The sequence below is a fragment of the Neolamprologus brichardi genome, chromosome 13 (genome assembly GCF_056152115.1).
Source record: "Neolamprologus brichardi isolate AB-2024 chromosome 13, ASM5615211v1, whole genome shotgun sequence".
Lineage (NCBI taxonomy): Eukaryota > Metazoa > Chordata > Actinopteri > Cichliformes > Cichlidae > Neolamprologus > Neolamprologus brichardi.
In genome coordinates, this window is record NC_142116.1 from 18,030,256 (window position 1) to 18,049,305 (window position 19,050).

At 39.3% G+C, this 19,050-nt stretch overlaps 1 protein-coding gene across 3 annotated transcripts in view; it reads right to left on the reverse strand.

Moving 5' to 3' along the window:
• Positions 1–19,050, reverse strand: part of khdrbs2 (KH domain containing, RNA binding, signal transduction associated 2) — a 66,459-nt gene that overhangs the window by 20,396 nt on the left and 27,013 nt on the right. For all 3 annotated transcript variants that reach the window (XM_087849721.1, XM_087849719.1, XM_087849720.1), the window contains 3 exons: positions 16,568–16,714; positions 7,196–7,323; positions 4,722–4,908 (listed from right to left, as the gene is read on the reverse strand). In XM_087849721.1, the coding sequence (XP_087705847.1) occupies positions 4,722–4,908; positions 7,196–7,323; positions 16,568–16,714 (462 nt within the window). The remainder of the gene's footprint in view (positions 1–4,721; positions 4,909–7,195; positions 7,324–16,567; positions 16,715–19,050) is intronic.

Consider the following 19,050-nt stretch of genomic DNA (forward strand, 5'->3'; position numbering starts at 1 on the left):
CCTGACACCCCCACCCAGCCGCCCACCCCAACTCGCTCCATGGCAGAGCACTGTAATCCACTTCACTTCTGAATTGTTGCCATCATTTAAAAGGGACAATAATGGTCACTGTCACTGTATTAGTTTTACGACACTGACAGCGTGACAGAGTCCATTCATCACAACAGTCTCCAGAGGAGCCCCCGTTACATGATGACCCGCGAAACACCAGAAAGGTTTACGGGAGTTTCACCTCAAATGAAGGAGAAAACTGCACTCTGTCATTCATTCGGCATACAACACACTGACTCTAAACTACACAATGCATACATATAGACACGTGTATGTGCTGGTTATTAATAAGCACTGCTATGCAAATTGGTTTCTACCAGAAGCGCAGTGATATTAATAACTTGTCGTGACTGTGTGTAAAAGCAGAAGCTAAAATGAAAATTGTAAATTTCACTGCTGCAGGAAAGAAAAGATTGAGTTATCATCAAAGAGTTAGGTAACTTTTTTGTCGGATAAACCTTTATGTTTACTGTATGAAGGCTTGATTTCATCCATTGGTCCATGTTTTTCTAGTTATCCAATACAGGCTTGTGAGGGGGGCTGGAGCATATGTAGATCTGTCTACCTTATAGGGCGAAAGGAGGAAAGGTCTCCATGCTGTCCCAGGGCTAACACAAGAGACAACCATTTGCACTCACATTCACACCTATGACCAATTTAGATTTAAACCTAACCCCACTAATTGCACGTCTGGACTACCCAGATTCCAAACCAAGACCTTCTTGCAATGCTGCTAACCACTGCACCACTGTGCTGGCAGAGTTTTCGTATTATTTTAAAGGAGAGATTTTAAAAAATGAACAATTAATTTCTAACTCCTTCTCGGGAGATAACAACAGAGTAGGTGTGCAAGCCTCGGAGATCCCTGGCTCCTAGTGTACACGTGGAGAAGACAGCAACAGAGTAGCTGGTTTAGTACTTGTCATCCTGCCAAATCAAATTTGTCTCAAAAATATCCAGGGTAACTTTTTGGATGCTTAGCCATAAATTAAAGTGGAAAAAAGTCATTTGTTTGACTGGGATTACCTATCGCTGTCTACTAATATAGTGTTTGTGAGTACAAGTATATACTTGATAGAGCTGCACGTAAGAACTCGGCATCCTCCAAGCTCCCTAATGCAACGTCCATGATTTCCGGAGGCACCAAAGTAAGAATAGGTGCAGGTAATAGTCCAGAGACTTCACAGTGATCATCCCGACGCTCCTAAAAGGGTATTTCGAATAATGATAACACATCTGAAGCAGATCTCCCACTGTGTGCTGCCTATATGACTTTTAAAAAAAGCCATTCAGCATGGTTATGTTAATGAAGGCGCACGTATCTCTGGCTTTGACTGATGACGTGAAAATTGTAGCATCACTAACTGGAATCGGTTCACAAAGAGCTTCGGTCTGGCAGGAAGGAGGAAAGAGTGCTGGTGTAAAGGATACAGCAAGGTGAGATTTGTGGGAGAGAGATAGAGAGAAAGCACTTTGTTCATAAATTATAAAGCAAAACAATGATACACGATAACCGCCAGCTTCCTTGTGCTTTCCTTTGAAGTTATAAATCAATACCACCCTCGATTAGGTATAATTATAGACTTTCTCACAGTATTGCATTTATGAGACAGACTGACAGTTTGACAGAGTCCATCAATCAACAGTCTCCGGAGAAATTACACAATACTCATACACGCTATATTTTCCTAAAGACAAATACAGGGTGTAGCAACAAAATCACAGCAACTGCTGCTGATATATTGTCGTGTTTCAATAGATTGTTCTTTGCAGGCTTCTTGTAGCGAAATAACAAGAAGTCATACAGCATCATGTACACTCATTGAAGGAAGAAAATGATAATAATAAAAAAAGCCAGGACCTGCATAAAAAGTCCTTGCTGCAATCTGGAAACATGCTTAAGGAAAATTGCGTAATGTAGTAGAAAAAAATAGCAAAGCGAGATATGAGCGAAGAGAATGTTCAGGACAAACTCATCTTTCCATAATCCCCTAGTCTCTGTGCTCCCACCCTCCTTTCCAACCTCCAATTACAAAGAGAAGAAATGCCCCGCTTCTTCACTCCACAGAAATACACAGGCTCTACATCAGAACTCAATTTGGTTTGGTAATGAGACTGCGCTTGTGCATTTCCCCATGCAGACAGCCCAATCTTCAATTGCCTGCACACATGGGGGCTTTTCTTAGCAGGAAGGCTCTGAGGAAATAGGCTGGTAAAAGTGTTGCCTTTTTTCATTTGGATGAAACTTACAGCTCACCTTGTGTAGTCTTTTGAAAAATGACCTTGAGAAATTTGTGATATCTGAAGAAAACATACTTTTAAACTGAAGCCTTGAAGATTTATTTCTTTTTTGGATACAGAACATGGCATTATATGAAGTTATATAAAAGATTTTACAGAACGCCGGTCAAGGCACTGATTATGCCTTTAAATGCAGCCTTTTCTCTTCACAAGCTGATAGTGCGGCGACTGTATCCTCAATGCAGAGCTTCACGGGTTTCTGATAACCCACTGTACAATGTTCTCTTACATTTACAGCACAATTTACTTAACCCTGCACTGTAAAAAAAATTGTGATATAAAAGTATTTTACTGTGTATTTTACAGTTTTGTACTGTTCTTCTAGAATATCATTAAATTCACATAAATTGACTGTGATTTTACATGTCAAATGTAAATTAGCGTAAAATCACTGTAAATGTAATAAAACATAATTTTCTTGTTTTTTAAATGTATCTGTCCATACATATGCATATTTAGATTGTTAAAATACATTCACAAATGCATCATAATTTCACAAATATTTGTCCGTTATTTGAAAGATTGAACTGTTATTTAGGGTGATCGTGGCTCAAGAGTTGGGAGTTCGCCTTGTAATCAGAAGGTTGCCGGTTTGAGCCCCGGCTCGGACACTCTCGGTCGTTGTGTCCTTGGGCAAGACACTTCACCTACCGCCTACTGGTGATGGCCAGGGGGTAATTGTAAAGTGCTTTGAGGGTCTCATAAAGTGCTATAAGAATGCAATCCATTGTTATTTAAACCAACTGTTAACTGTATATTTCTGTACATTTAAATATTATTATTCATATTGCCACATTCATTGACCTTTTTTATAGGTAATTTCATTGTTTAATCACATTAAATTGTTCCTAATTTAATGTTTAAAAGCACTTGAAAAAGGCAAAATCCCATGTAAAATTAGGGCAACAAACTGTATTGTCATTACTGAAAATAACCGTATTTTCATGGGAAAGTTATTTTCTGTTATTTTTTTCTGGTATTATTTTGGCGCCCCAGCTGCTGGAATATTACTGTTTTTTAGGATTTTTTTTTTTACGGTGTGCAAAGCCTGAACCGTGAAATAATTGTCAGAAAATTAGAATTTTTTAAAAAGTGGAGTGTTTATTGGACCTTAGGGCAAATAAAAAAAATAATTTAGTGTTTTATTTGTATCATGTTTGCTATAATTATTGCATTAAATGTGCTGGTTTTGCTTGTTTTTTGGGGGGCAAAAACAGCAAAATATCACACTGCTGATGCACAAAAACCCACGTGTCTAATATGACACAGGGTTAAGGAGACAAAGAAAGTTCCCGTAGCTCACATTAATGTTTTTTTTAATTAAACTCCAAACCAATAACACCAGTAATTATTTTCAAATAGCCTATGTTTTCCATATGTGTCATTAAGCAATATGTAAGCTGGTGTGTTTGCAAATCATTTCTCAGATTCCAGGTCAGATTCCTCATCTGCATGGATGTACATGGAAACTTGGGATACTACACTACCTAAACTGGGCTGTTCCTCAAACAGTCTGTAGTTAGCATAAATGTATGTGCAAGTGGTGCAAAAATACTTATCTAATACAGTGGCTCTCAAAGAGGGCTGATAATGCTTTCAGAATTCTTTTTAAAAAAAATATCTCATAACAAATAAATAAATAAATACATCAAATTAAAAACACACAAATTACCATATTAAAAAGCTGTGCACAGCAGTCAAAAATAGTGTCTGGGTACGAGGATGAAGGTTTGTCACTATAAACAGAGCTTAAAGCTGAGACATATCAAACCTCAGCACAGTCTATGATGGCTTAACCCGAGCCAGCCAAAAATAAATCAGGCTACACAGTTAAAGATACTCGATTTAAGGCTTTTTTTTTGGTCAGGTCAAAGCATGACTTGCCTGTGTGGCAGAACTGAGGCAACGGTGAAAAGCAAGCAAAATGTAATCAGGTTTTTGCTTCCTTTTCTTTGAAAACTTTGATTACAGGTTAATCTTACTTTGAACACAATAATAAAAAAAACCATTTTATTAAGTTAGTGTGACAAATTATCATTAGTTTCATAAGTTTGGAAAAAGTGTTGTGCTTTTAAAGGGACGAGATAAAGGGAACCCGATCACTGCCTGCAACTATGTCGACCTCAGTGATCCAAAACCATCACTATAAGGTTCTGCAAGTTTTTAACATTTAAAATAGGCAAATATACAATGTAATACTTGCTTGTCCTACTTTTTAAAGATGTCCCAGAATGCCCTACCTTTCCATGTAAAGCACGACTCATCCAGATTACATGAAAGGGAAGTAAATCAAGTCTGATTTACACACACTTCAAGTAAAATTACTATCAGCTATACTTTTCAGTGTGTGCAAAGAGGATTGGACTTACGTAGTCGTCATATGATTCATGTGTGACTGCTAACAGCGGGGGCCTGTATCCGACACTTGCTGCTGCTGCCCCTCTGGCTCTCGGGACTTGTACCTCCCTCGTCAAAACTGTCGTGGGAAGTTTGCTGTGTGCTGCTGTCGCTGTCCCCCGAGGTGTTGCCGCGCTCCTTCCCGCGCCTCTGTGGCCCCTGGTAAAGCAAAAAAAAGCAAACAAACATGGCCTCAACATTGCCCTAAGAACCTTGCTGTGCAACACTCATAAATAAGACACAGTAAATTAAGTGGGAAAGTGGAATTAAGAAGAAAAAAAACCCCTCAAACTATATTTAAATCCTTTTTAGTGCTGCATACGTCCACGCTGCCACAGCTGGTGGTTGCGTTACACTGTGCTCAGGTGAAACATAAGATAAACACAGCACTGGGGTAGATCTTGTTATGATCAGAAGGGTGACGAGTGTCACTTTGTGTTTTGTCTGCTCTGCAAACATGCCTGTGGGATGCAACATGGTTATTTCGAAAATGTGACAGAGCGGTGTCATGTCATCTCCGTTTGCGCGACAACACATCTGCCTGAAACCGCTGATGAATGTCAGGCTGCAGGCAGACAGGTATAGTTTTAAAATACAGCAAGTTGTTACTTGACATGCACCAGTGGAGAACAAGGGCCAAAGGGCTGGGGCAGACATGAGGAATTTAAGGTAGGTTGTTTCTTTATATAAAAGTCTGACTATCCAGCAGCTCGACTTCATGCTCGGTGTAGGGACTGCAGGGAGGATTTAACATTGCAAAGATGCCTATTTTCTGCTAACTTACATTTTTACAGCATGATACAGCTAGGGTATGGCAATTTGTCTTCCTCCAGCTTATTTTTCACTAGCTGGCAACCTATTGTGATCCAAAAATACAGACACTCAAATGGGAATTATTGGTGCATATTTTTAATGGAGATTTACAAAAATCGCTTATCATTGCAGCACAAGGGGAAAATCTGGAAAAGAAAGTGGTGGTACTGGTGGTGACTTTAAATTGGGAGCGTCCCAATGTTGCTGGTGGACTTTGCTCATATGGATGTGCTGCCAGAAATAGGCCAGGCTTTCATGGCACACTCTACCTGGTTATTCCAGAGGGACTTCCATAGCTCACATGGATTATGGTCAGTTTGCTCAACAATTAGATAAATAAATAACTCAAAAGGAGACTTATAGAGGGATGCGTGAATGTCTGATCCAATGAAATGCTCTGTAGCATTTATTGTTTCTGCATAGGCTGGCCTACAGGAGCTACATGGAAAACAAGTCACATTTTAAATAAAAAAAAATGAAAAGAAACCATTAAAAAATATTAAATACAATATGATTAGGAATACTCACAACTGGTTTGCATAAAATACAGAAACATGTACAGGTGAACCATGAAGGTGGGTGCCTCATTGTTATTTTTTAACACATTTATTTTGTCATTCAGAGCAGGTTAGGTGCTAGGCTCTGGATTGCCTGCAAATGCATAAAATTACACATTTTTATTGCATTGACCATTAAACATGAGAGATCTTGTTTTTCTTAAACCATGACAGAGCCCCTGCCATGTTTTACAGAAGAATATAGACTATGGATATGGAGTACCAAAAGACTTTTTTGCTGCTGATTTTAAAATCAGTTGTTGTGTAATTTTTCATACCTCAGCCTTTTCTTCCCATTTCCCTTGTTTAAGAATGGCTTTTTGACAGCTGTGCTTCCATGGTGATGATTTCTAATGAGGTTTCAGCGAACAGTAGACGCATATTTCAGGTCCTGTATTCCATCTTTGCTGGATTTTTTGCTATTTCTTAAAGACATGACTTTGAGATACTGTTGCTGTAGATATACCAAGTTTTCAGCAACAAGCTCTTAAGGAATCACTTTGTTGGTACAAAAATACAATTTTATGCCATTCATGGTAAATTCAAGTATTTTTGGATACTTCAGCTAAAGACGTTTTTGCAGCAGCCAAGAAGTTACAAAGTAAAAAGTGCCTGAAGCAATTTAGAATTGTTTCTTGTGTAAACATGAGACTGGTTTGGGTGATTTTTTTATGCTTGAATGCTCCATAGGTCAGTATTAAGTGGCCTAACAAACAAGTGGTCAAGTACAAAGACTGCACTTAAAAACTGGTAATAAAGCAGCCAGTGTCCAAAGGAAAAACTTGGAAAGACCTTCAAACATAAAAGTATAGTTTAAGAAGACTTAAAAAAAATACAGTTCAGAATATAAAGAAATGAAATGTGAGTTTGGCTTTTGCACAGATGTAAGCAAGTGAATTCATAAAAGAGTAAAAATAAAATGAAATGGTTTTAAATATCACACAAGAAACACACCAGTAAAAATGATAAAACACCAAAAATAAAAAATAATTTAAATAAACTAATAATTAGGATGAGAAGTGTCTGTATAAATATTATGTATTTATGTGTGCTTGTGAGTGTAATTAAAACTTTACCTTGTGGTTATTGCGGTTGTTGGTCGTAGACACCTCCCTTGAACACTCCTCCCTCTGCTTGACTCGTCAGAGCCGTTCAACAGGGATAACTCTCGGAGTTGTTCCTGTCTGATCTCGTCATTGTAATCCTGTGGAAACAAAATGCAGCACGTCTCGTAAGAAAACAAAACAGAGAAGGTCATTTGTCTTCTGACTGCAACAGATGCTTGCAACAGCAGCAAATGTCATCAAATTAAAATTATCTCGACACCCAAGGGGAGCTTGTGGCTTTGCTGAGCGGTGACTAGCCAGTGAAGAATCTTTTGGTTATGGTTTGACTCAAAACGCAGAGGAAAGATTAGTGGTGGAGAAAAAGGCAATAAATATTTCTCAAAGGAGCCGCGGGTTTGTTGGGGAAAGAAGAAAAACTATTTTCCTGTTTAGGTTTCGAAGACTAGTGTTAACTTCCCAGATGGCCAGAAAAAAGAAAAGGTGTCTAACCAACAAATTTAGGGCAAGATTTATCTTGATGTTGGATGAGGAGGACAGAAACGGGAAATTAAATCAGACAAATATTTTTCTCACTTTAATGCAATACAAAAATAGCCCTTGATTTGTCTGCACACAGACCGTAATTGACACTTTCAACAACTTTGCGTGGAATATCGTTATCTTGCGATTCTGAACCATTTTTCTCAGCCCGCTATCAACATGATACGGATCGCTACACAGCAGATAAGGGAGTGGACAAAACAGCATTCATTATCTTGTCACTGGTGACAGATAAACAAGCGTGGGTTTTTTGTTTTTTTTTTACGAAACACTTAAACCGAGTCCACGGGATTCGCTACCATGGGCGAAATGTTTCTATAATGACACCAAGGCAGCAACAGATTTCTTTGGCTGTCACTGCTTATGACAGCACATTATGGCCGCATGACTAAAAGGAGAGCCCCAAGAAAAATACGTCCTCTTGAACAAACATTTAAACCCAATATATGTTACTATGAGCAGCAATTTCAACTTTTACTTTTGAAAGACCCAATTTGTGGTGTCCATACAATGGACACCACAGAGTTATTCTAGATTTGACACAGCCTGTCAGCCTATTGATATTTTTTGTGCACATTTGTCACACTTCACATTCCAACAAATTTTAATATTAGACACTGATAACCCGAATAAAAACAAAATGCACGTTTTAAATCATGATTTTATTTATTAAGGGGGAAAAAGATGTTCAAATTTATGTGGCCCTGTGTAAAAAGGAAATTGCATCCCTTCCCTTCTCCTTGATAAATCCTGAATTAATGGTGATTTTTTTGGAAAGCTGAGCAGCTGAATGGAGAAATAACTTAAACAGAACCTGTCTGACGAATTGAAGTAGGCTTAAAGTCCTCAAAAAGCAACACATCATGTCATGATTTAAAAAACCCTCAATAGCAGGCTTAGAAACAAATGCATTGACATCTATCAGTCCGTAAAAGGTTACAATCCTTTTCTAAGGTTTTGGGACTCAAGTGAACAATTGAGAACAATTATCCACAAATGGAGAAAACAGTGGTGAACCTTCCTAGGATTGGTGGGTCTGCCAAAAATACTCCAAGAGCGCTTCAATGACTCATCCAGGAGGTCACAAAAGAGCAGGGAAAAGCATCCAAAGAGCTGCAGGCCTCTTTTCCTCAACAATAAGAAACTGACTGGGCATAAATGGCATCTATGGGAGAGTTCCAAGGAGAAAACCACTGCTGACCAAAAAGAACACAAAGGCCCATCTCACATTTGCCAAAAAACATTTTGATGTTCCCCAAGACTGGTGAAAATGTTCTGTGTACTGATGAGATAAAAGCTGAATTTCTTTGGAAGGTTTTAGACCCGTTACATCTGCTGCAAAACTAACAGAGCTTTTCATAAAAAACTCTGTGGTAGTGTGATGGTAGTGTCTGGGGCTGCTTGGTGATGGAACCATGAATTCTGCTCTCTACTCCTGAAGAAGAATGTCCGTCTACCAGTTTGTACCTGAAGCTCAAGCTCACTTGGGTTATGCAGCTGGACAATGAACCAAAAAATTTCAAAAACAAAACCAGAATTAAGTTTTTTTGAGTGGCCTAGACAAATTTCAGACTCAAGTCACATTGAGATGCTCTGGTATGACCGTAAACAGGCTCCTAATGTTGGAAAGCCCTCCAATGTGGCTGAATTAAAGCAATTCGGCAAAGAAGAGTGGGCCAAAATTCCTCCACAATAATGTGACTCATTGCCAGTTATCACATGCTTGATTACAGTTTTTGCTGCCAAGGGTGGCATCAGCAGTTATTATGTTTAGGGGACAATCAATTTTTGAAATAGGGCCAGGTAGGTTTTTTTGCTTAATAAATGAAAAATCATGGGCAGATATTTTTTTAGCCTTTTATCACTAATAATCGTGTAAATGATCAAACTCTTACCACATGTGATCACTCTGCACTGGACTATTTATGAATACTATAACTTTTCATGGTCCACCTGTGAACCACACTTTACCTGAAGAAGATTGACTGCACATTTTTACAATTGGAGAATGCAAGTAATCATTTACAACAATGTTAAATAAATATAAAAATGTTATAAAAATGCAATTTTTTATTTCTATTTTCAAAGTCATCTGGTTTTTTTTGTCATGGGCGGATGGACAAAGGAGCCAGAGGCACAGCTTCAATACCCCTGACGTGGAGTTTAGCCCTTTCCTACCTACAGGCCAGGCTTATGGATCACATCACATTTAGTCATGAGGATATTACAAGACATCATTTACCCACTCTGTGATTTTCATAGTTAGGACTGAATGTAATCAGATCTTCAACAAAAGCTTATTATTAGATTAAACTAATTCTGTGTGAACACAAAAAAATCTGAACTCATTAATTGTCTAAATGTGTGAAATGTAACCCTTTTTGCAGACTCGTTATCAGTCGTCAGTTTTAGCAGACAAATCTGCAATCACGCTCTTCTTTAATTTATTCATAATTTTTCTCGGGATCAAATTCCTCAGCTACATATTGTCGAAGGATTTGCAGCACACATTTTTCATTCAGTCATTCAGTTCATTTCCAAACCATAGAAAGAATATCTAAAAACAAGAGGTTAGTGTCTCTCTACTTAAATTTTCTTCTCCTTGTTTACATGTCTGACCTTCACTGTTTCTTAAGAAGTTAATGGAGCATGATTTTGAGGTGGAAAAAAGAGAAATTTTTATCATTGTTATAGTGAGCAACCTTGATTTGATGAATGTGAACACATTCAATACGGCTGCAGCAAAACTGAGCATTCATTAAACTGCAGCATGTCAGACATGTCTTCATTTACAGTAACAGGCTGTGTGTCATGCACAGGCCACATGATGAACAGATTATAAAGACTGAAAACACTGACACCAACATACCGTGAAAGAAGAAAATGAAACCATGGTGGTGGACATGTGACAGACTGTGCACGTTCTTATAATGAACAAATAAGGCCTACAGCATTCTGTTTAATTCAAGGAGACTGGCAGAGCTCTTAATAAGGAATCTGGCAGCTCATTCAAAGCTCAACAAACCTGCCAGAGCTTGTAAAAGTAGACTGTTGACAAAGGTGTTAACATGAGTATACAGAGATAAAGCCCAAGCCGAGGCTTCTCGAGCCAGATTGTTTGCTCACTGTGATTAATTCTGACCATGCATGACCTTGTGCACATGCAATGTCCTTCACAGAGCTTAAGTTAGACTTAAAGAGGTCAACACATGAAGTGCAGCGTTACCAATCATTGTGATGTTTGCGTCTGCCAGCTATTTGTCTCTGTGGCCATAAAATAACAAGTCAAGTTAATTTGGCATTCTTCAATCATCAGCTTTATTATAAGTGACGCTGTCGTGTCAGATCACCTTTGACACCTGCGGCAGTATTGAACAAGGTAAATACATTTATCCAACAAAAACATCATATTAACCCTCTCAAGGCAGGCGTTGCCAATTTGCAACAGTTAAAAACTAACAACCCGATTACCCCACATACATATTTTATGAGGTTTTTTTTACTCAGAAGTACCACTGCAGGACTTGGTTGTGCATTAGCAACAAAAAGTTTAATTTGAGCCTGAGAGGGTTAAAAGACATGAATAAACCAAAGAAAATGGATCAGTCTTAGCTTTTGAATAAATCGTGTGACATTTGTTGGATTACAGTGATTATATAAGATTGTTTTGTTTCCCAACATAATGCATTTAAGGGGTAGAGTCGTGCTATTAGTGCTATTATTGTGTTTGAAGAATCAAAAAGCTGTATACTCAGAGACTCACTGGATTTGTAGAAATGTCTGGCAGTGTGAATGTACGTATTTGAATTTGAAGGTGTTAACAAAATCTATGTTTAAATGTGGGTGCTATGTATCAGGTAAACTATGCTAGTACCAGGCTGGACCCTCAGAACTGCCTTCATTCTTTGTGGTATAGATTCAAAACGGTGCTAGAAACATTCCTCTGATGTTGGTTCATGATACATGATAAAAACATGCAGATTTATCAGCTCCACATTCATGATGTGAATCTTCTGTTCCGCCACATCCCAAAAGTGCTTTGTTGAACTGAGATCTGGTGACTGTGGAAGCCATTTGAGTACAGTGAACTCCCTGAGATGTTTAAGAAACCAGTTTGAGATGATTTAAGCTTTGTGACATGGTGTGTTAACCTGCTGGAAGCAACTTGACTTAGTTATACTAAGATTCAGAAGATGGGTGCACTGTGGTCATAATGGCATGGACATAATCAGCAAAAATACTCAGGTATGGTGTGGCATTTGAATTATATTCAGGTGGTACTGAGGAGCCCAAAGTGCGCCAGTGAATTATCCCTCCCATATATCCTCGAGTATAACCTGAACTGTTGATACAGGGCAGGATGGATCATGTTGTTTGCACAGAATTCTGACCTCACCATCCAAATGCTGCAGCAGAAATTGAGACTCATTAAACCAGGCAATATTTTGACTGGTTTGATAAACAACCATGTCACATTCAAAGTCACCTTTCTTCCCCATTCCGATGCTCAGTTTGAAAGTCGGCAGCTTGTCTTGCCAATGTTCGCATGACTAAATGCTTTGACTTGTTCCCATGTTACTGGCTGGTTAGACACTTGCATTAACAAGCGGCTGAAAGGTGTATCTAACAAAGAGTGGGGAATAGACTGCCTCAGGAAAAGTGCTCAGACATATCTTGTCCTCTGTACTAGATAAAAGACTTCATATTTTTTGCACACCAGTTGTATATAATACAATGATGAGCTCTATTAAAGAATCAAATTCTAACTAATGCATCTTTTTTTTAAAAGTTCTTTCACATTACAAGTTCTTTCAAAGTTAACTCAACACAAACAGCACCACAGAAAATTAGCTGTGCACAGTCTGGCTCTATTATGGAGATAATAATGCAGAATATTTAACTCTGCATCCCTGACCAATTTTTTAGGTGGTCTCTAAGCTTCCTCACCCAGGACGTCTGGGCCAAATAATTAGGATAGTGCAGTATGAGTAAACCCAAGCACACCTGGGTCAGTTTTTACAGCAGTTTTAATTTTGTTTGACTTTATGGAAAAACAAATAAGTAGTGTATATCTCATTAAAGTATCTGTGTCACTGGCTATCTGCCAAAATGCTTCCATTGCAGTTTGGCTCAAGATGAAGGCCTCACAAGCGTCTGTCTTTACAGTAACGCACTGATTAGGTCCCCGTTTGCTTTTCTTTTATTTTTAGATGCATAAATTCTGAGCTAACAGGACTGATTTCTGATTTGCAATTCTGCTTCATTGTAAGTCCTGGTAAGCTTTCTGCATCAGCTTCTGACAAAATTCAAATCAAGTTGTATGTGCTCTGTTTCTGATGGACAACAAATGATCAACTGATGCTAATGTCTAATTAAAAGTGACCATAGCGCGCATGTGGCATTGTGACAGACAGCTACACATCTCTCTGCCTGCTGCATCATGTTGAGTTTAGTTTGGTTTATGAAGCATAATCCAGCAAAACGCCAGCAGGAGTCAGTGGTAGTTTTCCACGGGGGATCTCTGATTCAAATCGAGCATGTTTGTGGCAGGATGATCAACTTCTGTATGAGCTACACTCTACATTTCCCATTGAGCTGAAAAGAAACCTATGTTTTGAACATATTAAAAGAGTAGCTGAATATAATTAGGCTCTTACAAAATAGTCAGTGTCAAGTATAAAACAGTATGGAACCTGACCCCTGCAATAAACTGCAGTTCCTCAAATGGCCACTTGAGGCCAGCTCCAACAGAGAGTCAATCAGAGCAGAAAGAAGAAGGGTGCGAAAAACAAGTTTGATCTTTCTTTACAGTAATTTGACATTCAACATGGGTCCCTATGTAGTTCATTATACTAACAACCAATCCAAGAAACCTGTGATGCAAGTTTTGGTTAATGTGTCACCTGGTGCCACATCTTAATATTTTACTGCTAATAGATTTTTATTATTTTATAGTTTTCATGTTTTTATTTTGGTATGATATGTGTATGTTTTCTGAAACTTTTTGGGGGGTTGTCTAACGTTCTACCAGCATCTACCAAATGAATGCAATGAGGCACACTTGCCCTGTCAACCCTGTTTAAAAATGGAGACAGGAGAGCGCCACAACAACGCAAGGAAAAAAGATGGGCAAAGGCACCCAGAGCTGGGAGGCCATGGTAGGGAGGCCATGGAGTTGTTTCCTTGGGATGAATGCCTGGCACAGAGAAGGAGTGAGCTCTGGCAATAGCAGGAGACTCGGCAAAGACAGACCAAAGAGACAAGTGAAGATGAGAAGGACCGAGTAAACTTCTGCTATACTGCTGGGAGTGTGCTCTTGAGAGACTGTTGTGGCTTTGGGGTTTTTCTTTTTTCCCCATTTTTCAGCTGCCAAGTTTCTTAAGGAGATGGATAATTTAGGGCTTTTTTTAAAAAAAGGGAAAAAAAATTAAAGGAACATTTTGAAAACACATCAGATCTCAATGAGAAAAAACATGCTGGATGCTATAATGATATGGGGTGGGATGTGTTAGAAACAGAAGGATGCTGCATCATTTGATAGAATATAGCACCAGCATATGGTCTGACAATAGGTCCCTGGCAGCAGTCAGGGTGCCGTTGCCTAGCCTGTAGCGGTCTGTGGATCTCTCCATGGATGTTTCTCCCCAGACCATCACTGATCCACAAAAAACTGGGCATGCTGAACAATGACAACATAAAGTTCTCCATTGCTTCTCCAGGCCCTTTCATGACTCTCACATGTGCACAAGGTGAATCTGCTCTCATCTGTGAAAAGCACAGGGCACCAGTGGTGGACCTGCCAATTCTGGTATTTTATGGCAAAGGCCAATCTGCTCCCATAGTATTGAGCAGCGAGCACAGAGCTCATTAGACGACGTCTGGGCCTCAGGCCTCCCTCATGAAAGTTGCTTGTGTTTGTTTGGTTAGAGGCATTCATACCAGTGGCCTGTTCATTTTGTAGTGCTCTGGCACTGTGCATCCTGTTCTACTATAGTTGTGTCTTCAAAGACAACATTGCTAAGCTTGGTATCTTTACTTGGTTTCGGCTACTAGACACTGCTCAGCTCACTCTGGGTCCACAAAAGGCTTCATCCAACTTTTCTTTCACATATGCATGAGTACACCGCAAATACACCTGTAACCACCATATGTTGCTTTTCATGATTTATCAGAGCACGTCTCTGACAACATGTTTTACAATGCAGCTCCTAATGCATTATGCAGCAATTAAAAAAAATAGCAGGACATGTATATGCCACTCCTCACCTGAGGCGTGAAACATCTGTCACTACTACTACTGACAGATGCCTGCTGTGTTGCATTATGTGCAGTTTATTTGCAAAATCCTAATAATACACCCGAGGCAGCGAACATGTGTTCTGAAATTGGTACTATAGTTTTTTTAATGTGATTTTATTGTCATGTGGAGAAGGTGTAAGCTGAATTTTGATGTTGCCTACCTTACTGCATTGTTTTTTCAAATTTCAGTAAATACGGGGTTTATTTTTCTCACTCAGCGTGAAATTAGTGTTGGAAATGTCTGATTAACTAGCAACATTTAACAGTTTTCTTAAGCTTGGATTCATTTTGGATTAAAGGAGCATTTTTGTTAACATCCACCTGCCCAAAATGTACTTCCACGGTAATCATTTTTGGATTACTGTGGAGGTACATTCTCAAAGCTAATTGCTTCTTTCCCAGGTCATTTTGCAGACAAATCTTTACAAAAGATCTAAAATAACTAACCTAAAATCTCTGAATGAGTGGATATATCAAAAAACAACTAGTCCTATATCACGGCTGGTCCTGTGTACACACTGATTAGCATCAAATAATGCAGTTTACTAAAAAAAAAAAGTAAGAGGAGGGGTCCTTTTTTAGTAAAGATTACTGAGTTTCTCACAGGTGCAAAAATAGGAAACTAAGGGGGAAAAGGCTTAGAAAAGCAGGTTTAAACATAAGCTTCTAAAGGTTCAACTAATTGCTTTGTATGCAACACTTTACAGCATGGGTAAGTTCTCGTGGTTGTTTTGCACCACTTGGTAATGAGTCACATGTTCACAAGTTTGTGTTAGGAGCAGCAAGAATGCACCAAGGAACTCAAAGTGGTAAAATTGTTCCCATCAGTTTTCCCTTTCACCAGCCAACAAACACATAAATAGATTCTCTTGGCTTTTAGCTTAACTTCTGATGAAGTGTTTAACCACTGTTTTCGCGCATTCTCCCTAAAAGCGTGCACACAGAAACATCAGGAGCGGATCTATAATCAGGTACTTCCCTACTGTTTTTTGGCAGACTTTGTGAAGTCATTAGTAGCTGCTTTTGTTCAGTGCGGTACCATCATCCTCCTGGCCCACCGAGACAAAATTCTTGCAAGAATATTGGTTCAGTATAGCAAGAAGCATGAACTTCATAAAGCAGACTCATGCAGCACAGCTCCTCTATTAGACTTGTCACATTTGCAAAGCTTGATTAATATTTACAGCTTAAACTCAGCGAGAGTACACAACATGCACATTAATTATTGCTAAGTTCTCCAGGCTAGGTTGCTGGAGTCTTGGAAGTTGTTCCATACTGCACTTTAATTGCTGAATACATTATTTTTCATTTGTAACTAAGGGCATGTAGTGTCGAACGGTAGTTGTAATGCAGAGAAAAGCTTCACGCTCGTATCTTCCTATTATTTAAACAAACCCCCGATACTGTAAACTCCTACTGCTGCATGCTAATAAGGGTGATGAAGAAATGGTCAAGTCAGCAGTAAATGCGCTTGTTTGTACTGTACAGGACGGTGTAGGAATAAAAATTACAAAGAAAAATTGTGCAAAGTATTAAACTTACTGGTACTAGGAATTTCTTTATCTCCTCCAAGGCGTGACTCATGCGGGAATAGGCCTCTCCAGGTGGAGCAAAGACCTCAATTAAAACGTGCAGATCGTTACTCAGATGGGCGTATTTGGCCTCCCCGCTTTTCCTTAATTCTTCTTCCTGTGAAAAATAGAAGAGGAAGGGAAGTGTTTTGTGTGTTTTTTTCAGAAATTCGCCAAATTAATATCTTTAATATAAATGTTTAATTTGAATAAATCAAGGCGCCATTTATCCTCCCTACAGATGCTGCACATCTGCAAACTACTTTGCACCCCAACTCCTCCTTTTCATGCTTTTTATGTCTTATCTATTGTCACTGATGCCTGATCAGTTCTGTGCCGGGGGCTTCCCATCATTCTCCCTGCCTGAAGCTCCTCGTGTATGCAGATGGAAAAGGGCGGGGAGGTGTGCTCTCCCCGCATTATGCTTTCCACGTCTGCACATGCAAGGCGCGAAGGGGGTCCCTGAACAGAGTCATGCCGCCAGATATCATTTACTTCATATTGAAGAATCGTCTTTTATTGTAGTGGTCTTGACTGAAAGAGCACAATACAAGCTTCAGGTTAACACATAGTAATTGCACTACTGCATAAATTGCTGAATTATCAAAGAGCTGATTGATTAATTATTAATTTTGCTATCAGTTTTTTGTTATGCGTTTATTGCAGATTTCAGGGTGGTTGAGGAGCAGGTGTACTAAGCAGGCAGACAGAGTGAGGTCTCCTGGTGGACAGGTCAGGCATTAACCTTTCAATAAATATTCTGAGATGGAAGAGAAAGGTAATGGATTGCCGGAGGAAAATATCCATCAAAATTAAGTTAAATGTGAAAATGAACAAATGCTTGCTGAAGCTATCACACTGATTTCCATTCTTGCTAGAATTCCAGCTGGATGCTTTTCTAGTAGTCACTTCCCCTATCATTGTTAATATTTGGTAAAAGCTGTGGGATATGGAAGTGAGTTTTTGTCAGCTTATGGAGAAAGTCATGCCAGGGAAATAATAACAACCACTGCTTTAAAGCAACACAGCACTGCACATTTAGCAAAGATGCAGGGCAAAAAAGAAAGAATTTCAGGAGAGAAAGTTCAGTTTGGATAGGGCACACTGCGCTGATCTCAATCTTACATTGTGCGCAGAAGTAAACATGTTTTCAATATAGACTCCCACACAAAACTCCTCCAGACTCTGTTCACAGGAGCACCTTTAATTCTTCACCCATGCCCTGCCGAGACCTGCCTTAGGCTTCACGCTGACATTAACGGCTTAAAAGATCTGCAGTATAGCTCGGGGCAAGTGGTAACTGTGTTTTAAAAGGAGCCTTAAATCAATTCCACATTTAACAAATAATCAGAAGTGATGTGAGGCCTTTTTTCTACTTGGACCGGTTACAAACGCAGCGGCTGCATTCTGAACAATGTACAGAATATTCAGTCATGTCAGAATAAAGACTGACTAAGGATTTTTTTTTAAACCTGTTTTCATTCATCCTGCACTGCAACAGTTGGGTATTGAGTGCTTTTCTCAAGGACACCTTGATGGTGGCTGTTAAGAGAAGTGAGAGTGCCACTCATGCACTTTACTTTATCAGCCAATCTGGGGCTTCAAACTTTTGTCCTTGCATCACAGGGCCAATGCCTTCCCTCTGGGAGAAGTCGGCTTTAATTAAAAATTTCTCCCAAGATGTCATCATTTTTCACTTTCTCTGTCAGCGAGCCTAGGTTATTGTGTATCTGATCAAAACATGCATGTGGGCAGACCAATCTGTCTGCAAGCTGGTACAGTAATTTGTCCCTGAAATGGCTGAAAGACTTTTACAGTGAGAGCCGTATATGCATACACTAGATAGCGTGACTGCCTGCTTTATTGAAGCTATTGTGTGGTTCACTGCTGTAAGGATTATATGTTGTGTATATAAACAATATTCTGTCCTGCCTGCGGTGTTAACCTTGACTACCAGGAAATAGTTTGGAACCAGAGAGGTGAAATGCATCACATAAACTCTTACTTGTACACGAAGTGTAATATTGAGCATATGGTTTAATATTAGCTTGTGAGGTGCTCTTGTGAAAATGTTCCCAGCCTACCTTCCTTACCCTACTGCTGGGCTGATGCTTCTAAATGTGGAACTGGATAAGGTGGCAGAAATGTGTGTAGGCAATGTGCTTTTGAATGTAATAGGGCTTTGGCGGCGTCTGCTCGACACTGCCTTGTGGCCAGATGCCTTGAAAGGCTGCCAGCCTTTCACTCAGGACCTCTGGGAGCCAGCCTCATCACAGAATCCCTCAGACTTGCCTAGACCGTACACAAAATCAATACCCCTCAGATAACACCAAGCAAAATCAGATCATTATGTAGCCATTGTTGGTAAGAGTCAACTGTTAAGAGTCTATTATTGTCCTGTGTGCTGGGTGAATACAGCCGAGGACTTTATGAGGACGAGGACTAGAAAAACAA